Source organism: Ambystoma mexicanum, chromosome 2p (assembly GCF_040938575.1).
Source record: "Ambystoma mexicanum isolate Mex_15411 chromosome 2p, UKY_AmexF1_1, whole genome shotgun sequence".
Lineage (NCBI taxonomy): Eukaryota > Metazoa > Chordata > Amphibia > Caudata > Ambystomatidae > Ambystoma > Ambystoma mexicanum.
In genome coordinates this window covers 530,593,842-530,617,920 of record NC_090923.1, presented here as the reverse complement: position 1 = coordinate 530,617,920, position 24,079 = coordinate 530,593,842, and the positions used below count along the sequence as shown (strand labels likewise).

The following is a 24,079-nucleotide window of genomic DNA, read 5'->3' as shown; positions in this document are numbered from 1 at the left end:
CATCTTGGACCCACACTCCCCGCACTTCTTGAAACCCGGACGCGGGGTCGAAGACGAAGTAGAAGACATCTTCACACAAAGGATTTTCACAAAACGAACAGGTTCGAAGAAACGAGAAGAACAGAACTCCAAAGAGTCAAGGCGTTAACCAAGAATCACGAAGCAACATGTTCGCGGAAAAAACGGAACTGAGGCTACGGGCGTCGTGCGTCCTACTTATCACATCGGATGACTTCGGAGGAGGCCCTCGACGACGGCGCATCGACGTCATCGACGCAGGAGCCGAAAAAAGTTTCCGAAGCAGCACAGCTGTGGTGATTACATGTCATAGATATGGAATACGTCGGAGGACCCAATCCCCTCGAAGGGCAGAGTATCAAACAATGACAATTTTTCCATTAAGACACTACAATAACAAATATAGGAGACACTAAAAGTAACATTTCTGATAAATGTAATGCCTAGTGGCATAAAACACAAACCATACTTGTGCAAAAACTAGGGCATGTAAATTATTTAATAAAAGAAATTTGGGAATGGATGCCACTTATTTGTCCACTATGCTCCTACCTCTGTAGAAAGGAACAGAATATGACCAGGACACAAACATGGTTCAATTATTTTGCTCATTACTACATTTGTCAGCTGGCAAAGTATCTGAAGATTAAAGGGTTTGAACAATGACACTTCTATAATAAGAAGAACAAGTTACTTTCTTACCTGGTAACATTCTTTCGATGGGATGTTCCGACAATGTATTTCACATCTATGACAGGTAAGCAGCACAGCTGTGGCGATTACCTGTCATAGATGTGGAATACGTCGGAGGAACAAACCCCTCGAAAGAACATTTACTGAAAATATTTGCACAGTGGCAGTAAACTCAAATCTTGCATGTGCAAAAAGAAGCCAACTGGAACCAGGGCATGCTCATTGGCCAACACTCTCACATAGTCCAGGACTTGGTCCTGGCTATACTGCTACTGAGGTCTCACCTCTTCAGCATCTCCTTCTAGGCAACCACATCATGTCCCAGAGCAACTGGCGAGCAATAATTTAGTGTGCCGCGAGCAACATGTTGCTCCCGAGCTACACATTGGGGATCACTAGTTTAGATAATAAAAACTATGGGCTCTTGGGTACATTGAAAGAAACTTTCCCAGGTATTATACTGCAGCAAAGATAACATTATCGGGTGCACTCCCCTCTGTGCACGTAGACCAGTCTAATTGGTATCTTCTATCGGAGTGGTAGCTGAATCATATATACATTTATAGGAATTTTGTGGATACTAAATCCTGGTCAATGATTTAATTTTCAGGCCTTGCTCGTGCATCATTTTTCTCCTGGTTAAAAAGCAGTGCACGCCTCCCCAGGTCAGTGCTTTTTTGGCCTGTTTTAACACAGCAACGCCACAGATAACACATACTTATGTGTCCATTGATCTATAGAGGTTTCATACACTAGCTGTAGCCTGCGTTACAGATTTCGGTTACCCTGTTAGAAAGACAACATTATGTATGTTTTACATATAGACCGCACGTCGAATCTGGAAAATGGCATTCCCAAAATGTGTAATCGTGGACAAATCATGCCTCTCTCTGTGCTTAGGTCCTTATATCTGGGTGAAATGAGAGCAACTGGAAACATGGCTGCTAGATGCATCTAAAAAGTCTGAAGGTTGGTTTCCATCACTTCCTGTGATGCCACTTGGGGGCAGGGTCAAATTACATCACGTCCTGTGATGTCAGCATGGGGTCAAGGGTCATGTGATGTCACTTCTGCTAACCCTGGCATTTTGGTGAAATTACGTTTCAGGTTTACCTTTGTTAAGTCTTCCAGGCGTGCTTCGTCTGGTTTCTTGGGGTGCTGGTTGCATTCCAAATCAGTCCTAACGCCTGGATAAACAAACCCATCGTGAGTAAGCCAGGAATCTTTTGATTTTTTAGCCAAAGCGTTCTCTTCTTCCTTCATATCTACAGGGTCTACCGTAGCCGAAACATAATCTTGAGAATAGGTAAACCGTTGTTTAGGTTCCTATAAATGAAAAAGCAAGGCGTAATCACTAAGAAAGTTTAACATATTTGTCACAGTGAAAACCCGACTCGCACAAACTGTATCAGATATTTAACAATCACAACTAACTTATTTTTTTATAGTGTTTGATGTGAAAGCAACAATATTTTTTTTCTGCATGCAAATTGTATTCTGTGGTCCAAAAGCATTGTGTACTTATATCATCTGCTCAATTCATACTGTCACTATGTAATACCAAAATGCTCTTTTACTACAGTACTTACAAGTTTAGTCATTTCAGTTTTAGCGGTTTCTGATGTACTTTAACAAACTGAATATTATATTGCTTTTCTGCAGTATGCCATTTGTACTCTCCAATGGTGGCAAAATGCTCAGTTACTCTGTTCTTAGGCCACATACAACTAACAAAAACAACAAAGGTGCATTTTAAAGAAGATTCTAGCTCACAGTGTTATTGGAAGTAAAGTGAATTGCTGCTACACTGCCTTACCTTGGCCAGCTCCTGTCTTAACATTTTCTTTGCCAGTTCAGAGGAGTTCAGACTCTGGCACCCATAGTTGTGGACAGGCTTGCCGTTAGCAGGTACATGTGATATGGTTTTTTCCAAGGGCTTGCCAAACTTTCTTTGCATCTGATGTACTGCGTCAATGTTGTGCTGAAAATAACACATTATAAGAGAAAATGTAAGATTCAGTATTAAACATGAAAAATGGGAATATGTTGTACTGTTTTATTTTAAGGTTAGAATCATTTTTCAACATCAAAAACTGTTTCAAAAGAAAAGTAACATTGTCCTCTAAAGAAACTCAGATATTTTGTGCAGAAACTTTAGTTATAACTGCACACGCTGTTGTACAACATTATGCAAATTACTTCATGTATGTTTACATGAATACTTTATGAAATGTGATTTCCGTTAGAAACACAGTACTCTTTGTCCAAAATATGCAATTTCTCCACAATACTGCGTTAACATCACAACTGTAAATCAAAGGAGAACTAAGTACTTGGACTACTACAGTCACTACAGAAATTCATTGCTCCTTGCTGATAACCTACAAGAGCTTCTGGGGTGGAGATGAATGGGTATGAGGGGGGGTTCAAGATTGGGTTCAAGATTGACCCCCGATATTGGACCTCCAGATCTAAGGACGTTTGATCGGGCGAGGCAACAGCGCTTATTTAAATAGCATAAAGGCTTCTGGATAAGTCCATCATGCAACCACTTGCCATCCAACTACGTCTAGCACCATGTTTCATTGGTTCTAGATATTGCCAGCATAATAAAAACACTGCTGTACTACACTCATAATTGCCAATAACTGATCACATTTGAGAAACTGGCATCACAACTTCTTCATATTCCCCCACCTAAAAACTCATCCCAATTGTTTTTCTTCTCTGATTTTGATCCTCCTACTGTCTAGCTCCTCTTTCCTATTACCTCCTCCCCAAACATCGCCTTCCTTTCCAAAAACGGGCGACACCCTGGGGCAGGGTTACAATATTCCACCTTTTGGACAAGGCCAGGCGCAGTAAGACCACTACGGTGGTGACAGGCACAGTATAAATACAAGATAACATAAAATACCCGACCAGTAGGCCACTTCCACCCTAAAAACATAGAGGCACCATAATGCCAGCTGCCACAGTGCAATTGTGCTGCTTTAGCGGTAAATACAATGTTCGGATAAGGGAGTGCTTAGGGGACACTGCAAGGATTGTAACCACCTCTGTTGGAAAGTAATTTTGATGTCCACCCCTTCCTATTACATCCATATTTACAAGTCACAGACAAACACCCAGACACACTCAAAAAAGCAGATAATCGCACACAGGTATAAAGAGATAGAAGAAAAAGTTACTTACCTGTAATTATTCATTACAGTCCCTCCATCCTTGGTATTGTTAATAGATTCACATCACATTGAATATTTATTCCATTATACCACTGATGTCCTCTCCTCAAGAACACACCAACTCCAAAAGAGAGATCAAGGGCTTTTTTTGTTCTTTTTTAATCAGACAATGGCTTAATGACTGCCCCCCTCTAACCTACGGGTGGGCAATACAACCCTAACACAGGCATCCCTCAACCCCAGACAGGTACAACCCTATTGTGATGGCCAAAAGGCAAGCATCCCATCTATCTAGACTTAATCTGGGAACAATGTAGGTGATACCTATCATTAAACCCAGTTGGATTATGGCTTTCAATTGCTCCAGGCACTCGCCCGGTCTTCCACGCCCTTCTACTGCTTTGCCTGATGGTATACTCACTCTCTTGCCCCTCTTCCCTTCTTACCTCTAGTCTCCCTCTCTCTAGCATTCTGTACGATATCGCTCTGTCTCCTTCCTTCCTACCACTCTCCCCTTTTACAACGCTACTATTCTCTCCTCTACACACCACTACTACTCTCCCCTTCCACACTACTACCCTGCTTTCACACCACTAGTACCACACCTCAACACTACTATAACTACCCCCTGCCTTCTCCTAAATCACCCTCCTTCCACTCACTCCCTAATCCCCTACTACTAATCTCATCACACACCTTACACGCACATTCACACCATAGAACCACTTTCCCTCAGCATCAAATACCTCACATTTTCTATAAACCACCACTATACTTCTATACACTGTCCTTTTCTTTCTTGTTTCTTGGTCCATCTCCTCTGACCTCCCCGAACAACCCACACCTAATTCCCTTGCCCTCCTTTATCCCCCCCTCCTTCCTCCGTTGGTTCTACACTTCTGGTTCCCTGGGCCAATTCACTCCTGTCTTTTTCTTCCACAAGGTGTTACAATCAGCAGAATATATATAAAAGGGTCTAAGCCTCACCCCTTTCTCACATACAAGACTGCCAAAATGTGCCAATGGCAGCCGAATATAGCAAATGTTCCAGCTCGTGAGAGGTTTCCTAAAGTCTGAGATTTGTCGGGGATCCTCTCTGCAGCTGTTACAGCTGTGTGTTCCTTTGGTATTGAACAGATTGCAGTGTTCTGCATACGAGTTGACACTTCTTGTGACCAGCTGTTTTGGTGGAACACTGCTAAGGCTTCTGGTATTTGTGTTTTGCTACGGAAAACAGAGAGAAACTGGCCAACACCTAGCAACACAGGTATGGGTGATGTGAACAGGCCAGTACCCAGGGTTTGTCAAGAGGGGAAGGAGGCAGCCTGCTACAAAGCCATCCAGAGCCAGTTCTTCCCCACAGGTGAACAGTGCAGCATAGAGGGCCATAGGAAAATGTACGCCAGTGTTTCTCTTGTTTTTGAAGACCAGAAGCTAGCAAACACAAAGCATTGAAGAATAACAAGGGCAGAAACCACCCACCAGAGAAGTAAACCCTACATAGCCTATGGCACGCTAGCACGCTGGGAGGAACCTAGGTGGCACAGTGTTGGCAGGAAGCATCGGCAGGAACCCATACATAAGTACTGACCCTCTAGATCACCATAGACCAAAAGAGGAACTAAGCCTCTTTCCCCAAGAACATTGTGCACAGACAGTGGTTGGGGCTTGCTCCCCTTTCCAAAACTTTTCCATGCACATACACATCCTGGGGAGGGGAAAGCAGTCAAGACTGAATATGGAAAAGTAACCAATACTAAAGAAGGGAGGGGTACTTAAGATTAGACCAGGAAGCAGGAATAAGTTACTTACCAACTGGTAACGTTCTTTCGACTGGATGTCACAGATGTGGAATGCGTTGGAGGACACAATCCATTTGAAGTGTGGGCTTCTCGGGCGAGCACAGAGGTGGAGAACAACCAAGAGATCAGCAGGAGAATGAAAGTAACAGCAGCTTGTGGAAGAGCTTGTTGGAGTAGGTGAGGTACTGGTTTGAGTGTAAAAGTGTTTCTGCAGTTTGAGTGTGCATGTTTGTGTGGGGTAAGAGTAAAAGGAGGTAACGTAAGGGATGAATGTGAAGTGACTGATACTGGGTGAAAGAAGAGTGCCTGTGTTGTTGGGAAGGAGGAGTGTAGTAGGGGGTAGAGAAGTGTAGTAGTGGATGAAGGAGTATAATAATGGGTGGAGGAGTGTAGTAGTGGGTGAAGATTAGTAATGGGAAGAGGAGTATAGTAGTGGGTGGTGGAGTATAGTAGTGGGCCGGGTGAGTATAGTAATGGGAGCAGGAGTGGAGTAATGGGGCGAGAAGTGGAGAAGTAGGGGGAGAAGAGTAGTAGGGGGAGAAGAGTAGTAGTGAGATGAGGACTGTAGTACTGAAAGGATGAGTATGGTCATCACAGAAGAGTAGTGAAGTGTGGCGGGAGGTGTGGTTATATCAAAGGGTGGAGGCTAGGAGTAGGCGGAGTGAAAAATCTTAGGAATGGAAGATTTGTGGGAGGTGTAACTGGGAAGGAGTGTTTTTAAGAGTAGAGTAGAAGAGGTGAGTGATGCATGATCGAACTAGCCAGAATCTAACAAGTTCCCAGGCATTGTCAAGAGGAGAGGGGGAAGGTCTGCCACAAAGCCATCCAGAGCCTGTCCTTCCGAGGCGGATGGTAGATGCAGAAAGGGCACAAATCCATGCCCTCATTTGTGGCAGTAGGTATCTTTGTAGATCCTTATCTCCAGGCATGCCTGTGTACCAAAATGCTCGCCAGTGTTTTTCTTGTGTTTTCACACCAGAAGCTCTACAAGCTAACTAGTGAAGCAAACAAAAAACATAAAAAAAACCAAAAGGCAGAATACACCCTCCCCTCACCCCCATCTGCCCTCTGAGTAAGTGATACACTCTAGAGCCTATGGAATGATGCAGTACTAGGAGAAGTCAGCGCCACGCAGCCCAACGAGCAAAAGAGAGAAACATTGTATCTGAATTCAGGAAATCAGGCACATGAAATGCTGCATTCATCCTGGTATGACACCCTAGACATTGTGTGGCAAGCCCACACAGAGGCAGTGAGAGGATTTAGACCACTTTTCAAAGTTTTTTCCATACACAACCAGTGAGGGTAGAACAGTCAAGATTGGATAGGGAAAAGTGACCAATCACAAAGGAAGGAGGGCTATTTAAGAGAGGATGGACCAAGGAAGCAGGAACAGTGTGATTGTCGGGTGAAGTCAGAGGTGGAGGACAACGAAAGAGACCAGCAGGAAGAAGAAAAGAATGGCAGCTTGTGGAGGGGAAAGCTGGAGCAGGTGAGGTACTGGTTTAAGAGTGAAAGTGGTTCTGCAGTTTGAGTGTTCGTGTGGCATGCAAGTAAAAGGGGCTAGTTTAAGGTATGAATGTGATAATGCATGAACGAAGGGTTTTTGCATAGTTTTGGGGGGAGTAGTGCTGGGTGGTGGAGGAGTGGACGGAAGAGCAGCAGTGGGCGGAAGAGTGCAGCAGTGGGCGGAGGAGTGCAGCAGTGGGCGGAGGAGTGCAGCAGTGAGAGAATGAGAGTAGTAGTGGGTGGAGAAGTGTAGTAGTGGGAGAAGTATAGTAGTGGGCAGAGGAGTGTAGCAGTACCAGGAGAGGCGTAGTAGTGGGTGGAGGACAGTAGTAGTGCAAGGAGAAGTGTCGTCATCAGGGAAGTGGAGCAGAGACATATAGTGGCAGGAGTGGGTATATAAAAGGATGGAGAGTAGGAGTCAATTATCTTGGGGACACAAAATTGGTGGGAGGGGTAATAAGAGTAGATCAGAATAGGTAAGGAGGCATGAATGAACTAACCGAATCTAACCAAGTGAAATAAAGGAAATGTTCCACCAGGTCCAATCCAGCATAACCAGGCTAAATGGCAAGTTAGATGCACTTACATGTATAGTCGAAAACCTTAAAGTTTGCCTAGAAAAGCACGGCTCGAGACTGGATGCCACCGAAGAGAACTTTTCAGCTGTGGAAGGCATGGTGAACCGGTATACCTATGAACACCTGAAGAGTACAGTGGAGGCTAATGCCCAGAAAAATGAGGACCTCAAAAGTAGATCCCGGAGAAGTAACATAAGGATCACAGGAATTGCAGAGCCCAGCAGTAAGGGGCCATCTGAACTCTATGTGGAACAGCAAACAGCTTATAAAGGAAGTTCTTGATCCTGCAAAGCTATCCCCCATGTTTGTAGTTGAACGGGCTCACAGAATCCCATGAAGGAGATCAGTGCTGGGGTTGCCCTCTCGTTAGGTCACCGACCAAACTACTCAATTACAGGGACTGCAATGCAATTTTGAAGATGGCCAGAGAAACGAAACACCTGCAATACAATGGCGGTATAGTGCACATTTGCCCTGATCTTTCTGCCAAGGGCCAGGAATCAAGGAAAACCTTCATAAAAGTTAAGCAAGCCCTCAGAGAGAAAAAGGTTAAATACTCAATGCTCTTTCTGGTAACACTCTGGGTGGAGCATCATGGGAAAATAGATTTTCTAATGCACCTGAGTAGGCCCATCACTTCCTGGTGGATCCACCGGGCCTGGTGCTGTAGATGGGGGATGCAGGGAAAGAGCGGGGTAGCACTGGATACGTGAAGACATGAGAAAATATGAACTAAGCTGGAGCTTTCGGCCAAAAAGACTGAATCCAAATGACCTACCCATCTATAAGTTTGAAAACAGGTACCACCAAATGTGCTACCTACCAAAAGTTCGGCTTTTGGTTGGGTAGGTCATTTGGATTCGGTCTAGGGCTGCAGGGGATGTGGGAGTGTCCCCCCAACCCCTGCTTACTATACTGTGAGCGGGGATAGCGGGGGACACCCCTGCAACTGTCCCGCAGTCATGAAAAAAGAAAAAGGGGAAACACCGCGCAGCACCGGTTCCCGATGAAAGGGAACAGGCGTTGCAGGGACACAGCGCATCAGAATGAATGGTAAGTACGGGGGTGTGTTGGGGTGTGGGCGGGGGTTTGGCCAAGTGTGAAATGTTCAGGGGAGAAAAGACCGAAGGTTATTTTGAGAAAATAACCTTCGGTCATTTCTCCCTCGAACATTTTTACCTCGGTCATTCAACCCCAAATCAAGCTAGATGGCAACAGCATCCAAGTGTGACCAGTCTAATACCAGAGAGATCACCGGCAGGATGACACTTTATATCCTTCTATATCGCTCTGAGGGGCAATGGGCTACTTGTGCTGCCCAACAGCGACCTGCACTATGTGTTTTGTTGAGGTTGTTGATAGGGTTAAGGGTGGTATATTGCTGGTTATTGGGGTTGCCGGCATTTGGAAGGTAGGGTGGGCAACAAGGGTGGAACTTTTCTTATTGATCAGCTATTATTGTTGCTGATGCAATGTTTATCACTAGACAGAGAGGGTAAGGAATAAGTTACCGTCGTCAGGCTGGGAATCCTCGGTAGCATAGAGCAGTTTAAACTTAAACTGAAAACTTTCAGTTACTTTTGTGCTCTATTACAGTCATTTTTGGTCATACTGCCCACAGCCAATAGGAACACCTCCCTTAACTCCTCCCCTGTCAGCCATCTTTAGATTTGGCAAGCGCATGCGAGTGGCAGTAAGAGCCAAAAAATGAGCCATGCAGGTGGGAGGGTTGCATGTGAATCTATGAAAAATAGCAATGCTGGAGAACCAGAGTTAAAGGCAAGTAGCTTATTCCTTCTCCAGCATTGGATCTTTCATAGATTCACATGCTGTGAATAGATGACAAAACTGTTATAACAACACATATGGGCGGAGGCAAGCTCCCAGCATAATTTACCACTGGAGACTTACTAACCTCATGCAAAAAGGTTCTGCAGAACGGACTGGCCAACCATATGCTCTTCTGTGGAATCTCTTTCGACACAGTATAACCTTGTGAATGTATGCACCGATCTCCAGGTGGCTGCACGGCAGATGTCAGGCAGCTTTATTCCAGAGAGGAAAGCAGTGGTTGCAGCCACTGCTCTGGTGGAGCGGGCCCGGGGCCTACCCCGGCCTGTTGACGGCAGAATGAGATGCCGGCTGCAATCCATCTTGAAATGGAGAATTTTGACAGAGCCTTCCCGGCCCAGAAGGTCTGAATGAAACAAACAGTTATCTGTTGTACTGCAGGGGAGGCAAGCATCAAAGTAAGACAGACAACAGTTCAAGGGTGTTTTTATAACTGTAAAATGGGTGAGATAGACGCCTAATCTAAACCTAAATCTAAGATAGGCGCAAGCTACAACCATCAAATAATAATAATAATACAGTACTAGTGGAGTCTAGTCAAATAAAACTATTGCCAGTCCTTACTGCGATGCTATAAAATAGTGTGGGATAATGTTCACAAGAAAAGAAAGAAGTGTTCCCAAAATGATAAGTGAGGTGGCCGGGGTCTCCCTTCCCCACGTTTTTATCACGGGACAAGGCGGGACTCTTAAGCACAGCGCACCCCTGTGCTTCCTCGGCATGAGGTTACAGTTCCTTTTCTCAACATCAGGACCTTCTGTGTCCAAGTCTCTTTCCTGCAAAGTCTTTTACTTCAGAGGGGCCTGATATGCCAAAACACCAAAAACAAACCGTTCCTTCTGCTGTTCGTCACATGGCCCGATATGCCAAAACAACAAAACAAACAGTTCCTTCTACTATTCTTTACATCTAGTCGTTACCCTCTACCTTTGGATCCCTCTCACCTGCACTTCGATCCTCCTCTCACTCATCAGCCTCCCTCAATTGGGCTCAGACCAACCATTCACTGTGGACATCCCTCAGTTGAGTTCATATGTGTCATCACAATGTTATTTACTTAGCTTCTTCACAACTTCTCTTTTGACGTCCCTCAGTCGGGTTCACTATCGCCTTTCAATCACAATTTCCTTACGGTAATATTCAAGAGCCTCAATGTCTTCTTAAGCAACACTTTATAGTTAGGTTCCCCTCATCCAGGCTCAGACCTTTCACAGCACTTGACAACTTTCAGCAAAGACCTCCGAAGGGCAATCACATTTCGCTGGGTCGCTCTGTTAGCTTATGGCAAGTGTGTGTTTATTTGCCCAATCACAGTTCGCACTGCGTTTCCCTCTGCCGGGCGCAATCCCCTGTTCTGCAATTCCCTTAGTTGGGATCACAGTTTCCACAGTTCACAATTGTCACAACATATCAAGGACTTTCAATTCTACAAGGGGTTTGGCTTGACCCTTGTATGACCACCTGGACACCTCATGCCAGCCTTCTCTATGGCCTCTTGCTTTGTAGTTTCACCATCTTTTACTTCAATACTTTCCTTGTTCAATAGAGGGGTATCAGCCAGAGACCTTTGAACAAGCGCCCGTGTGGGGCGGGACCACTATCTCTAGGACCAGGTTTGTTCACAAAAGACCTCTGTGTTTTAATCTTCTTAATGTTGCAGCTGCAACCTTGAGCCTAACACAGTCTGGAACACTATCAGGTTCTTCCGCCTCACTGGCTGTGCTGAACTCGTTGATGTTTCTTTTGCCGCTGGAGTCAAGGTCAGTACCAAAATGGCAACTGCATCTCACCGCCCTAGCTAACAGTGCGGGAGGTTTCCATGTACTGCTGACATCCGTCACACCATTTGCCAGCTGCGATTCCCGGTCTTACGTTTCTTTGGTCGGAGGCATTGCGGGTCTGGGTTGAAAAGGGCAAGGACAACTCCCTCCTTGACGTTCTTTCCGGTCTTGCCACCTTTCTCCTCCGTTTGCACTGCTGTCCTGGAATAGCTGCTTCCTCGTGCATTCATCCTTGCTCAAAGTGTACTCCTGTGCTCTGCCTTTTATCCCAGTGGGGAAGGGAAAGGGCAGTCAGGTGTGTGTAGTTGTCGGTAATTGCCTGGCTTTGCCTGATCCATGTGTTGGGACATGTGGCTCTAGTATTAGTCCCTTGTTGCTCAGGATGTGAGAAAGTGTTCATGTTGAAAAAAGGCGGGGGTGGGGTGGTAGAGTTTCTAAGTATCCTACTGGGCAGGATGGGGAAGAGGTGTTATAAGGAAGGGGGTACCACATCTCACCCTTTGGTGTCCCAATTCGACTCCCCGAAGACCCCTCATCCAGGTGATCCCCCCACACTGGTCCACCCCCAAGAATTGATCCAATAGCGATGGCCGTATCCTGGCACCCCTGGTTGACACATCCCCGTGGACTAGTGAGTGAGACACCTTCAGGTTTCTCACAGTATGGAATGACTTAGTACCTGCCACATAGTATTTGAGAGTGCGCACTACATCCAGCGTGTGCAGGGTCCACTCTGCTGGAGACGTCGGTGTGCCAAAGAATATGGTCAAGACCACCTACTGATTCAGATGGAAAGAGGATGGCACCTGAGGCATAAAAGGTCGGGTTAGTATGTACAATAGCCTTGTCCTTGTGAAACGTCAATTAGGGCGGTTTTGAGGAAAACGTCTGGATTACAACCACACGCCTGGCCGAAGTTATTGCCACCAAGAACGCGGTTATCCAGGAAAGATGTTTAATGGATGCTTGATAAGCCTTGCAAGTAGCGCATTTAGCTCCCACGCTAGCTTTGGGCGACGGATAGGTGGAAAAGATCTGAACAGCCCAATTCCTTCACTAGCCGGTGAGAGCACAAGTATGGTACCCATGCGGAGCTGTTGTACCTAGAGATCGCCGCCAGGTGCACCTTAATGGAAGAACGTGTCAAGCTAGACTGCGCCAGATACAACAGATAAGGCAACATATCCTCCAGCCGGATGGTCTGAGGTCACAGCTGATGGTTCCTGCACCAAACTTGAAAACGTTTCCACTTGCTCTTGTAGCACTTCAAGGTGGACAGAGCTCTTGAACGGGCCAGGACCTCCTGGCAGTCTTCCGGAAGGGACATGGCACCGAATTCTAAGAATACAGGCCGTCAGATTGAGTGAGGTCGGATCGTGGTGCAGCAACTAAGAGTGATTTAAGAATGAATAAGAATTTGCACATGATGTGTGTTTGATTTACAAAAGTTGTGAACAAGCAAGTAAACAGTGTCCTCTTTGTTGGGTCTCAAATGTGTGTAAGACATTTAATTCTATGTTTTTTTAAAAAATATATTTATTGATTGCAACCTGAGAGAGGTAAAACAAACTAAACATCCATTAGTAACATCAAAATCGCAACTCCGACCTTCCCACCCCCCCCCCCGGTGGTAGCATCCCAAACCCCTCAAGCCTGAAATAGGTCCAAAATCCTGATCCTATGTGGGCACCATTGCATCATGTAGTCCGACTGAAGGAAGTTCAGCACCGCCCCCCATCTCCTCGTGAAGAACTCGAGTGACCCCTGTAGATTGTGCGTCAACTTTTCCATTGTAATCAGGGACCAGATGCTCTGCAGCCAGCTAAAAATCCCCAGAGGTTCAATTTGCTTCCAATGCTGGGCTATAACTGACCAGGCCGAAATGAGTAAGCCTACGAAAGATCTCCTTTGCGTCCTGGAGAGCTTCTCAGCTGCGCTGTCTCTTAGTCCACAAAGCCAAACCTGGAGCCCCATTTGGTCCACATAGGGGAACATCTCTCATGTGGAATTTCACCTCAGTCCAGAAGGCCTGTATCCATTTACAATCCCACCATATGTGCCTCCAGGTGCCTTCCAACCCACATTCCCTCCAGCATAATTTAGAGACCGCGGGGAACATCGCATTCAAACGCTCATGCGTATAATGCCACTGCAGTGCAATCTTGACCCACATTTCCATTAATTGAATGGAGCGGGTCAGGGAAAAAATTTCCCCCCATTAGTCTTTCCACTGCTTCGTAGCAATAGGTTCCCCCATTGTTCGTTCCCATTTAATCATATAGCTCCACTTGACCTCCTCAGATTGCCTATTTATGAAGTCTTAGTTACTTACCTGTAACTGTATTTCTCCAGCATTGGTATCTTTCATAGATTCAGATGCTTGAATATTCCCCGTCGTCAGACTGGGAATCCTCGGTGATAAATTAAATAATAATAATATTTTTTTTTAAAATATATATATATATATATATATATATATATATATATATATATATACACACTGCCACCTAGCAGTGCATGTACATAGCCCATTATAGCCTATGAGCCACTTCATTGTGTAGTCCCTTCACCTCACTTTGGTCCTTTATGGCCCCAGCCAATGAGGTGGCAGGGCTTAAGCTCCGCCCCCAGCAGCCATCTTCAGATTTTGAACCGTAGAGATTACAGTATGATGGATGCCGAGCATAGGAGCAGCCTCTCAGGGGGAGGCGGGCGGGCGCATGTGAATCTATGAAAGATACCAATGCTGGAGAAATACAGTTACAGGTAAGTAACTAAGACTTCTCCAGCATTGGATCTTTCATAGATTCAGATGCTTGAATAGAATACCAAGCAGTTGAAACATGCCACCATTATAAACAGATATGCATAATTACAGAAAAACATATTTCTGATCAAATCTTTACCATGCAGCAACACAACGGTTACATACTTCGGGAAAGGTGGGAAAGGAGGCTGGTCCTACCTTACACAAAGAGATGGCGGAGCACTGCCTGTCCAACTGCAGTTTCTTTGTTGGTATCTTCAGTCAGGCAGTAGTGTTTCGCGAAAGTATGCAGAGTGCTCCACGTGGCAGCTCTGCTTATGTCTTTCAAGGCCACCCCTGCGTGGAATGCTGTTGACGCCGCCCTTCCTCTGGTGGAGTGCGCAGACGGTGGTCTAGTTAAAGGGTCGCCTTTCAACTGATGACAGTGGGTGATGCAGGACGATACCCAGCGTGCCAGGCTTTGTTTGGATATATGGTGGCCCTTGGTACGGCCAGAGAAGGAAATGAATAGCCGGTTTGAGGAGCGGAACTCCTTGGTTCTTTGCAAGTAAAACTTCAACACCCTAGAAACGTCTAGTGTAATGTCCTTTCCGCTTCCGAAGCGTGATTCTGGAAGAAGGTTGGTAAAACAATGCGCTCAGTGAACGACATCTCCGAAAGTACCTTGGGGAGGAACTTCGGGTGAGGCCTTAAGATGACGCGGTCCTTCTGGAACAAGGTAAATGGAGGTTCCGAAGACAAAGCTTGCAACTCACTGATCCTTCTGGCCGATGTGATGGCTACCAGGAAGGATGTCTTCCAGGACAAGAATTTCATATCACATCTATGTATGGGCTCGAAGGGAGGTTGCATGAGGGCTGTTAAGACGGTGTTGAGGCTCCAGTCCGGAACTGGTGTAGGTGGATAAGTACGCATTAGCCCTTTCAGGAAGATCTTGATCGCTGGTAAGGAGAATAAGGCTTGCGTCTCCGCGGTTACTGTGTAGGCCGCTATGGCTGACAGATGGACCTTGATAGAGGACAGTGAGAGCCCTGATTTAGCCAGGTGCAACAAGTAAGGCAGAATTTGATCAACCAAGGCCGTGAGGGGATCGATCGCAGAGGTCTCGCACCATTTGGAAAACCTGGTCCATTTTCTGGTGTAGGTGAGTTGCGTGGACGGGGCTCTAGCGGCCCTGATGATATCCCAGCATTCTGATGGTAACTTTAGGTGCATCAGTTTACGCTGCTCAGGAACCATGCTTTGAGGGACAGGCTCCTCGGGTCGTGGTGGAGGACCTTGCGGTTCTGTTGTGTCAGTGGATATTGATGTGATTTGAGACGAATCGGGGTTTTGCAGGATAGATGTCTCAGCGTCGGGTACCAGACTTGCCGTGCCCAATCGGGTGCAATAAGAATCAAGGAACAATCCTGTTCTTTCACCCTGCGAAGTACCCTCCACATGAGGGGAATGGGTGGGAAGGCGTAGAGGAGCTTCCCCGACCAATCCACTGAGAACGCGTCTCCCAGCGATTGGTGCTCGGGGTATCTTGAAGCAAATCTCTTGCATTTTTTGTTGTTCCTGGTGGCGAAAAGGTCGATCTGCGGATGGCCCCATAAGGCAAATATCCGTCGGGTTTCTCTGTCGTCCAACTCCCACTCGTGTGACGCTGTGTATTCTCTGCTTAATCTGTCCACTAGGACATTGTCTACTCCTTGAAGGTGCTCTGCCCTGATCTGTATCCCGTAGCGCAAGGCCCATGCCCATAGCTGTTGGGCTTCTTGCGACAGAATCTGAGACCTCGTGCCTCCCTGCTTGTTTGTATAGTGCATGGAGGTTGTGTTGTCTGTCTGTACCGTAAGAACTTGACCAGCTATAACCGGTAGGAAGGCTTTCAGCGCCAACCTTACGGCCCTGAGCTCCAACACGTTGATGTGGAGCTGGGACTCTTGTGCCGACCAAGATCCCTTGGTTTGGAGGTCCGCAAGATGAGCGCCCCAGCCTGATAAGGAAGCGACCGTCCGCAGCAGGAGGGTCGATGTCGGTGCTTGAAACGGCATTCCCTGTAGAAGATTCCCCGGAGCGTTCCACCATCGAAGGGCCTTGTGCAACGTCGATGGAATCTGGACAATGTCTTCCCAGCATCCGAAAGCTTGTTTCCATTGGTGGTCCAGAGCTTCCTGAATCGGCCTCATGCGAAGCCTGCAGTTCGGTATGAGGAAAATGCATGATGACATCATGCCCAATAGGGATTTGTAAGAGCGTACAGATGTTGTCTCTTTCTGTAGGAAGTTCGAAGTTGAGCGTAGAATCGCTGCTATTCTCTCTGTGGATGGTCTCACTCTGGGAATGCTGGAGTCGAGCTCGGCTCCTAGGAAGAGAGCTACCTTGCTGGGAACGAGGCAGGACTTCGTCTGGTTGATGGAGAAACCTAACTCTTTTAGGAGGTTGACCGTCCTCGACACTGCCGAACAAGCCTTTGCAGCTGAACTTGCCTTTATCAGCCAATCGTCCAGGTATGGAAAAACGTCCGTTCCTGCTCTCCTGAGACTTGCCGCTACCGGTGCCAGGCATTTCGTGAAAACTCTTGGCGCCGATTTTAGACCGAACGGAAGTACTTGAAACTGAAAGTGGAGCCCTCCCACTGTGAACCTGAGGAACTGCCTGTGTGCTGGATGGATCGGAATGTGGAAGTATGCATCCTCCAAGTCTAAAGTGGCCAAGAAGTCGTGCTTGTTTAACCAAGGTAGCACCCCTTGTAGAGCTACCATCTTGAAAGTTATGCGCTTGATGAACTTGTTGAGAGCCCTCACTTCCAAGATGGGCCTCCATTGACCGTTTTTCTTTCTGACGAGGAAAAATCGGGAGTAGAAACCTTTTCCCCTCTGAGAATAGGGTACTGGTTCTACTGCTGCCTTCTGGAGCAGTTTTTGCACTTCGGACATGACCTGTCTTAGCATATGCACTCCGCGGGGAGTTGGAGGCAGGGAAGGAGGTTGGTCCAGAAATTCCAAGGTGTGACCCTTTCGGATCACCTGTAACACCCATTTGTCCGATGTAATTGACCGCCAGCGCTGGAAAAACTGGCTCACCCTTCCCCCCACCGGGGCGTGGCGAAGGGGGGGGGGAGATTGGTCGTCAGTTCTGCTTGCCTTGCGACTTCCCTTGGGCGGAGCCACGTCTGCCTCTATGGGCGTATCTGTTGGATGACTGATATTTATTGGCTTGGTACGTGCCGCCTTGCGCTTTTTGACTATAGGAGGAACGACTGTATCCCCTGAACTTGCAAGATGAACCTCTAAAGGGACGAAAAGACCGATGGTCCTTACTTTTGTCCTTTAAAGAACTGATGGCTCTGGCTGTGTCAGTGTCTGTCTTGATTGCCTTCAAATGGTCGTCTATCTTTTTCCCAAAGAGATCTTGGCCGTCAAATGGCATGTCTAGTATCTGCGCCTGAACTTCAGGTCTAAAGTTAGTAGCCTTCATCCAGGCCTGCCTTCTGAGCACTGTGCCATGCACCATCTGTCTGAAGCCTGATTCGGCCACATCAACTGCTGCGTCGATCATGTGATCCGATGTTGCTTCACCATCCGCGATTATGGATTTTGCCTCCTCCTGGAGCTCCGGTGGTAATTGTTTCGCCAAGTTAGACATGCGGAGCCAAAGCTCGCGATCGAATCTTGCGGTCATGACCAGTGCATTACCCGCTCTGATTGTAAGTGATGCAGAAGATGATACTTTCCTGCCCATGGCTTCCAATTTACGTCCGTCCTTATCCGGTGGGGCCGACAACGGAGAGGAGGGGTTGGCGAGCTTCTTTCTGGCCGCCACTGTAATAACTGAGTCCGGTTTCGTATGACCCCTTAAACAAAGCGGTGCCGAATCCGGAGCTTTATATTTCTTTTCTGGCCTGGACACCAACGCCGGAGTCGATAAGGGCGTAGATAGGATCTTGGATCCGGAATCCCAGATGGTATCGAGGAGGGGAATTGTGGTCACTGTCCTCCTTCGTTTGTCCCTGTGCTCGTAGAGCACTGATTGCCTTTCCTCCGAAGAAACCTGAATTTTAAACAGTTCTGCGGCTTTACCTATTATGGTGTGGAAAGAGACGAGATCATCCGGTGGTGAGGCCTTGCCCGGCGAGTCTCTCCTCCTGGGCTTCTCGATGACGTAGTCATCCCAATCGTCTGGCTCCTGAGTAATTTCTCCTTCTTCTGGTTCCGAAAATTCACCAAAAGGATCCTCCTGCCAGTCTGATACCGAGATGGTGGACGGTACCATGGTGGGATCTACGTCCGGAGATCGCGGTCTGTGCGATGACTGTGGTGACGGGACTCTTGTAGGTGAAGCACTGTGGGTGCTGCTCCTCGGTCTTCGAGCAGGTGATCTCATCCGTTTTTGCGGTCTACTCCTGTAAGGAGAGCAACCCGATGTGCCTGGAATCGGGGATGACTCTCTAGGAATGGGATTAATCGGAATTTGCTTCTCCCTTTGCCGTTTGTAAAATTCTTCTACAATCCTCTGCACGGATAACATGAGCACCGGGTCATGAGGATATTCGGATTCTCCCGTGGACGGGTGCCAAGGAGGGCTGTATTGTTTCGGTAAGGGACCGATGGACTCTTCCACCACTTCCGCATCGGAGAATTCTTCCTGAAGAATTATATCCGGAAGTTCTGCCATGTGCCCCAAGGGTGAAAATTGCTGTACCAGAGGTTCAGTTACAGTATTCTTCTCAATGATATTGCTTGTAATGACAGGAGCTTCAAGAGTGATAGGCAGTAATTCCTCTGTAACTGCCGAAATTTGCGGTGCCTCTGAAGACGTTATCCTCGTCGACGACTGAGATTTTCCCGTCGACGAGGGTTTCGCCGCCGACCGAGATTTTCCCGTCGACGACTGAGATTGTCCCGTCGACGACTGAGATTTTCCAGTCGACGAGGGATTCGTCGTCGACAACTGACATTTTCCCGTCGACGAGGGCTTCGTTGACAAATGTGGTTCCGTGGACGACTGCGTCATGGACGAATGCTTCGTGGACGAGTGGTGTTTCTTGCTCGTCGATGATTGCTTCGCGGTCGACATGTCCGATGACGATGATCTAACTGTCGACGATGTCTTAAGCGTCGTCATCGTCGATGCTGGTTTCGTCGACGGTATGGCCGATGACGGGCCTTTACCTTTCCCTTCATTCGTGGGCGGTTTACCAGTCGACGACTGCCCCCCCGTTTTTTGCAAACTCCTCCTTACCTCTGGAGGCAGATTTTGCTGACTTTTTCTGGCTTGACAGGTCAACTGGAGGCAGAAAGGGTATCAATTCCAGCTTCCTCTTTTTGGATTTGGGAGAGGAACTCCTTTCCACTGAAGAGGCCCTTCTCTTTGAAGTTTGCCTCTCAGATGGAATGCTGGATTGGACAGGAGCTGTTCTGACAGACTCTTCGTCCGAAGATTGATCCCTGGATTCCAGGTATGAAAGGAGTCTTCTATGCCTGTCATGAAGGGTCTTGGTGGAAAAAGTTTTACAAATCTCACATTTTTTAATGTCATGTGGGTACAGACAATAAATGCAATGCTCGTGGGGGTCCTTGTAGTAAACCAATTTCTTCTTGCACCTCGTGCAGTCCCTGAACAGGGAAGGCTTCCTGACAGCCTGAGGTGCCTCCATTCCTGAAGAGAAGTTCAGTCGACGATTTTGAGAGGAAAGCAACAAGTTTTACCACCAAGGTTAATTGGAAAGAAAGCCCCTAAGAAGGGGAACAAGATGGAATATATTTTACAAATATATACCACACAAAAGTAGAAAGAATTTGAAAAAGCTCAGAGAGCTTGAGGATTCCCTGTGTCTGATAGACTGCGGTGAAAAATCTGAAGATGGCTGCCGGGGGCGGAGCTTAAGCCCTGCCACCTCATTGGCTGGGGCCATAAAGGACCAAAGTGAGGTGAAGGGACTACACAATGAAGTGGCTCATAGGCTATAATGGGCTATGTACATGCACTGCTAGGTGGCAGTGTATATATATATATATATACATATATATATATATATTTAAAAAAAAATATATTATTATTATTTAATTTATCACCGAGGATTCCCAGTCTGACGACGGGGAATATTCAAGCATCTGAATCTTTGAAAGATCCAATGCTGGAGAATTTGTACAACATTGAAACAAATTTCTTCGACCCCGAGCTGGTTATAGTGTAGTGTTCCCTCACGGCTGCTTGCTTAATATCAGGCGATACTAACCAGTGGCGAAGTCGACCGTACTTTTACCTATCTGAGTCCTTCAACCCCAGAGGTCCAGCGCAGTGCTCGAATGTCTTCACCTCCCCATCCTGGAACATCTCACCAATTTTAGTCCACCCAGACTGTTCCCATTTGTCGTAGGCCCCCTTCTCCATCCCTGGCAGAAAAACTGGATTCCCAAACATGGGAGTGAACGGACCTTGCACCGTCGTCAGAACCCCTCTCCTCGTTTGGGCATCCGATGCTTCCTAAGCGGCCCCCCAAGACTTTGCTTATTCTCACATTTGAGTGTCTGGTCTGTGTACCCTTCCATAACAGTTCCCTCAATTGAGCTCTAGCTACAGCTCTGTCTTGGTCAGCCCATCTCGTTTGCCCTTCTCCCCCCATCCATTCCCTTAGGACCCATAATTGCCCTGCCTGATAATATCTGAGGAAATGTGGGAAAGCCAGGCCACCGTCCTGGCGGGACACCGACAATACCCTCCTTGCCACCTTAGGCGGTTTCCGTCTCCAGACAAAGGAGTATAGCATTTTCGTAAGGGCTCTAAAAAAGGTCTTGGGGATCGATATTGGTAAAGCCTGAAACAGATAAAGCAACTTAGGTAAGATCGACATCTTGACCGACACCATACGCCCCCACCAGGCGATCGTCATCGGGTCCCAACGCTCAAGCTCCCTTGTGAATTTTGCCAGAAAGCCCCTATAGTTTTGTTCGTAAAGGGACTCCACCTTGCTCGTGAGTGTTACCCCCAGATATTTAATCCCCACATTCTGCGCCTTAAAATGTAGGGAAGACACCACTTGGGCTATTTCTCCCCCCCCCCCCAAAACCAAATCTTCCGACTTATTCCTATTAATTTTCAGCGCTGAGATCTCCCCAAACATTTCCAGTTCCTGACATACCACCGGGAGAGAGCGGGTCGGATCTGTCAGTAAAACCAACATCTCATCCGCATAAGCCATTATCCTGTGTTGGGTGCCCGCATGTCCACCCCCTCAATCGTGGGAAGTTCTCTCATCCTTATAAGGAATGGCTCCAAGAAGAGAGCGTAGAGCAATGGCGACAATGGGCACCCTTGTCTTGTGCCTCTTGAGAGCTCTACTTTATCCGATATCTCCCCATTCAAGGCTACTCTAATTAGGGGGTGCAATAATTAGCTCTAACCATTCCCATGTATTGGGGTCCGAATCCCATGCCCTCCATAGTCCTAAACAACATTGACCACTCAACCCTATCGAATGCCTTTTCGGCGTCTAACGCTAAAAGCACTGCCTCAGTTTGCTTGACCCCCACTTTTTCTATGAGATGTATAACTCGCCTGATATTATCATGGGCTTTCCGGCCCTGAATGAAGCCAGATTGGTCCTTATTAATCAATTTGGGGAGCACTAGGGCCGATCTAGCCGCTAGTACCTTCATGTATATTTTGGAGTCCAAATTCATAAGTGCTATGGGTTCGTATGATGATGGTAGCAATGGATCCTTGCCTGCCTTATGAAATACCAGCACTTAGGCTCAGTGACCCCGTCAATGAGTGAAGCCAAAGTCCCCAAAAGTATTGAAAAGTGCTGCCACGAAAGGGGATAGCAGCGCTGCATACTTTTTATAAAAGGCCGCAGTAAATCCATCACGGCCCGGGGCTTTATTAGGGCAGAGTGTTTTTATGGCTGATATCACCTCATCCTCCCTAATTTCTCCTTCTAATAGTTCACTCTCTATCTCCGAAAGCCTGGGCAATCTTATCTTTCGTAGACAGGAGATTTGAGCCCTGCATTGGGAGCGTCCGAAGAGTAAAGCTGTTGATAATATTCTCTGAAGACTTCCCCCATCTCCTGCGTGGTGGTTACCGTCTCTCCCCGCCCATTCGTTAGGTTTTTGATGGTCAAGTCTTGCTGTTTCACCTTCAGCTGCCTAGCTAAGTACCTGTCGGCTTTATTCGCCTTCAGATAGTAATAATGCCGAAGGTATAAGAGGGTTCTCTCCACTCTTTTTGTGCGGAGTGCATCTAATTGGGCCTCTGTTTGTCTCAGCTCTCGCTTCAGGCGAGGAGTTGGTGCACAAACCAAGTTTTCTCTAATGTCTACCATTTTTGCCTCTAGTTCCCTCTCCCATGCCAATCGCTGCCTGTCTTTGGCGACTTTCAGGGCTATCACATGTCCCCTCAGAACGGCCTTAAAGGCTTCCCATACCATGCCTAAACTCACTTCACTCGTATCATTAAGGGCCCAATATTCCTCAATCTTTTCCCTGATCGAAGTCTCCATTACCGGATCCTGAAGGACCCCATGGGGGAACCTCCAGGCCCATAGTCGTGACCTTTTCTCCCGTGTTTTCAGCTCTAACGAAACCAGCGCGTGGTCTGAGAGTGAGATGGGCCCTATTTCCACATCCCGAATGTACCCAAGCAACCCCACAGAGAGCCAAAAATAGTCAATCCTAGACATCGACCCATAAACATGAGAACAACAAGTATACCCCTTCTGCTGACCCTTCATTTCCCTCCAGACATCACATAAAGCAATGATGGCTCATTTTTTGGCAAAGCCGTTTAGTAGGACCTCCCGGGCTAGAGTGGCTCCCTGATCTCCCATCTAACGCTGGGTCCGAGGCCACATTCAGGTGTCCTCCCAAAATTGTCTCCCCCTCCGCAAAGGCCTCCAAACGCTCCAGTACCTCTTTTAGAAAACCATCTTGCCACGTATTCGGGGCATATACCGAGGCCAGAGTAAACACCCTCCCCTCTATAGCGACATTCACAAATACAAATCGCCCGTTTATCCGTCTGGATATTATGTAGATGAATGTGCGCCCCATCATTAAAAGCAATCAGGACCCCAGGCTTTTCATCCGCGGAATTGGCCTGTACTATCCGCCTGTAGCCCCGTGTACGCAGCTTTGCCCTGTCCCGCAATCATATATGCGTTTCTTGTAGAAACAATACGTCTCCCTTCTCCCTTCTCAGGAATTCCTCCACCTTTTTCTTCGTGACCGGGGCATTAAGACCCCGGACATTAAATGTCAGTATTTTCAGCGTACCCATCCTAGTCTGCCCATCCCGCGATATATGCTCCTTTTGGACCTGCTTCGCTCCTTTGGCCACCACTTACCCATCCCCCCCAACCCCATGTAAACCCCCCCCTCCCAAACAACCCCCAACACCCCCAAACTGTCCCAAGGAGGGTCCAGGAACCTATGGCTGCTAGGGCGCACAGCCCTTCGCACCCGTCCCTCAAATAACTCGGGGAAAAAGCACCTCTGGGAGTCCTAAACCCTGCATCGTCTTACCACCCTACCTAACGGATTCCTCCATACGTCTCCTACCGGGCCTATTTCAAACTGACCATTGCAGCGTATCGAACATTATGTCACAAAGCTCCTCCGTACCCTTTCTACCAGTGCCTGCCACCCCTTGAAATATTTACTACTGATCATTAGGATGATTTCCCTGCTATCTATTTCTTACTGCGCTGGACCTCCTTCCATTCCCATAACTTTTTGCTTGGCGCAGACCTGAGTTGCCGGGATCTGCTGTCTTCATCTTGCTCCTGTATGCCCAGCAATTGAAGACCCTCTTCACAGGAAGTCACCCTCCGTCACTTCCCTTCCCAGGAAAACAGAAAACCAAATGGGAAGGTCCACCTATACCTGATCTTCTTGCTCACCAGCTC

General features: G+C 47.3%; 1 protein-coding gene across 3 annotated transcripts in view; it reads right to left on the bottom strand.

The window, feature by feature from the left end:
- The window catches only part of CFAP92 (cilia and flagella associated protein 92 (putative)), a 1,690,090-nt gene that overhangs the window by 404,663 nt on the left and 1,261,348 nt on the right, over positions 1 to 24,079 (bottom strand). For all 3 annotated transcript variants that reach the window (XM_069643961.1, XM_069643959.1, XM_069643958.1), the window contains exons 13-14: positions 2,528 to 2,692; positions 1,825 to 2,037 (exon numbers count right to left, since the gene is read on the bottom strand). In XM_069643961.1, the coding sequence (XP_069500062.1) occupies positions 1,825 to 2,037; positions 2,528 to 2,692 (378 nt within the window). The remainder of the gene's footprint in view (positions 1 to 1,824; positions 2,038 to 2,527; positions 2,693 to 24,079) is intronic.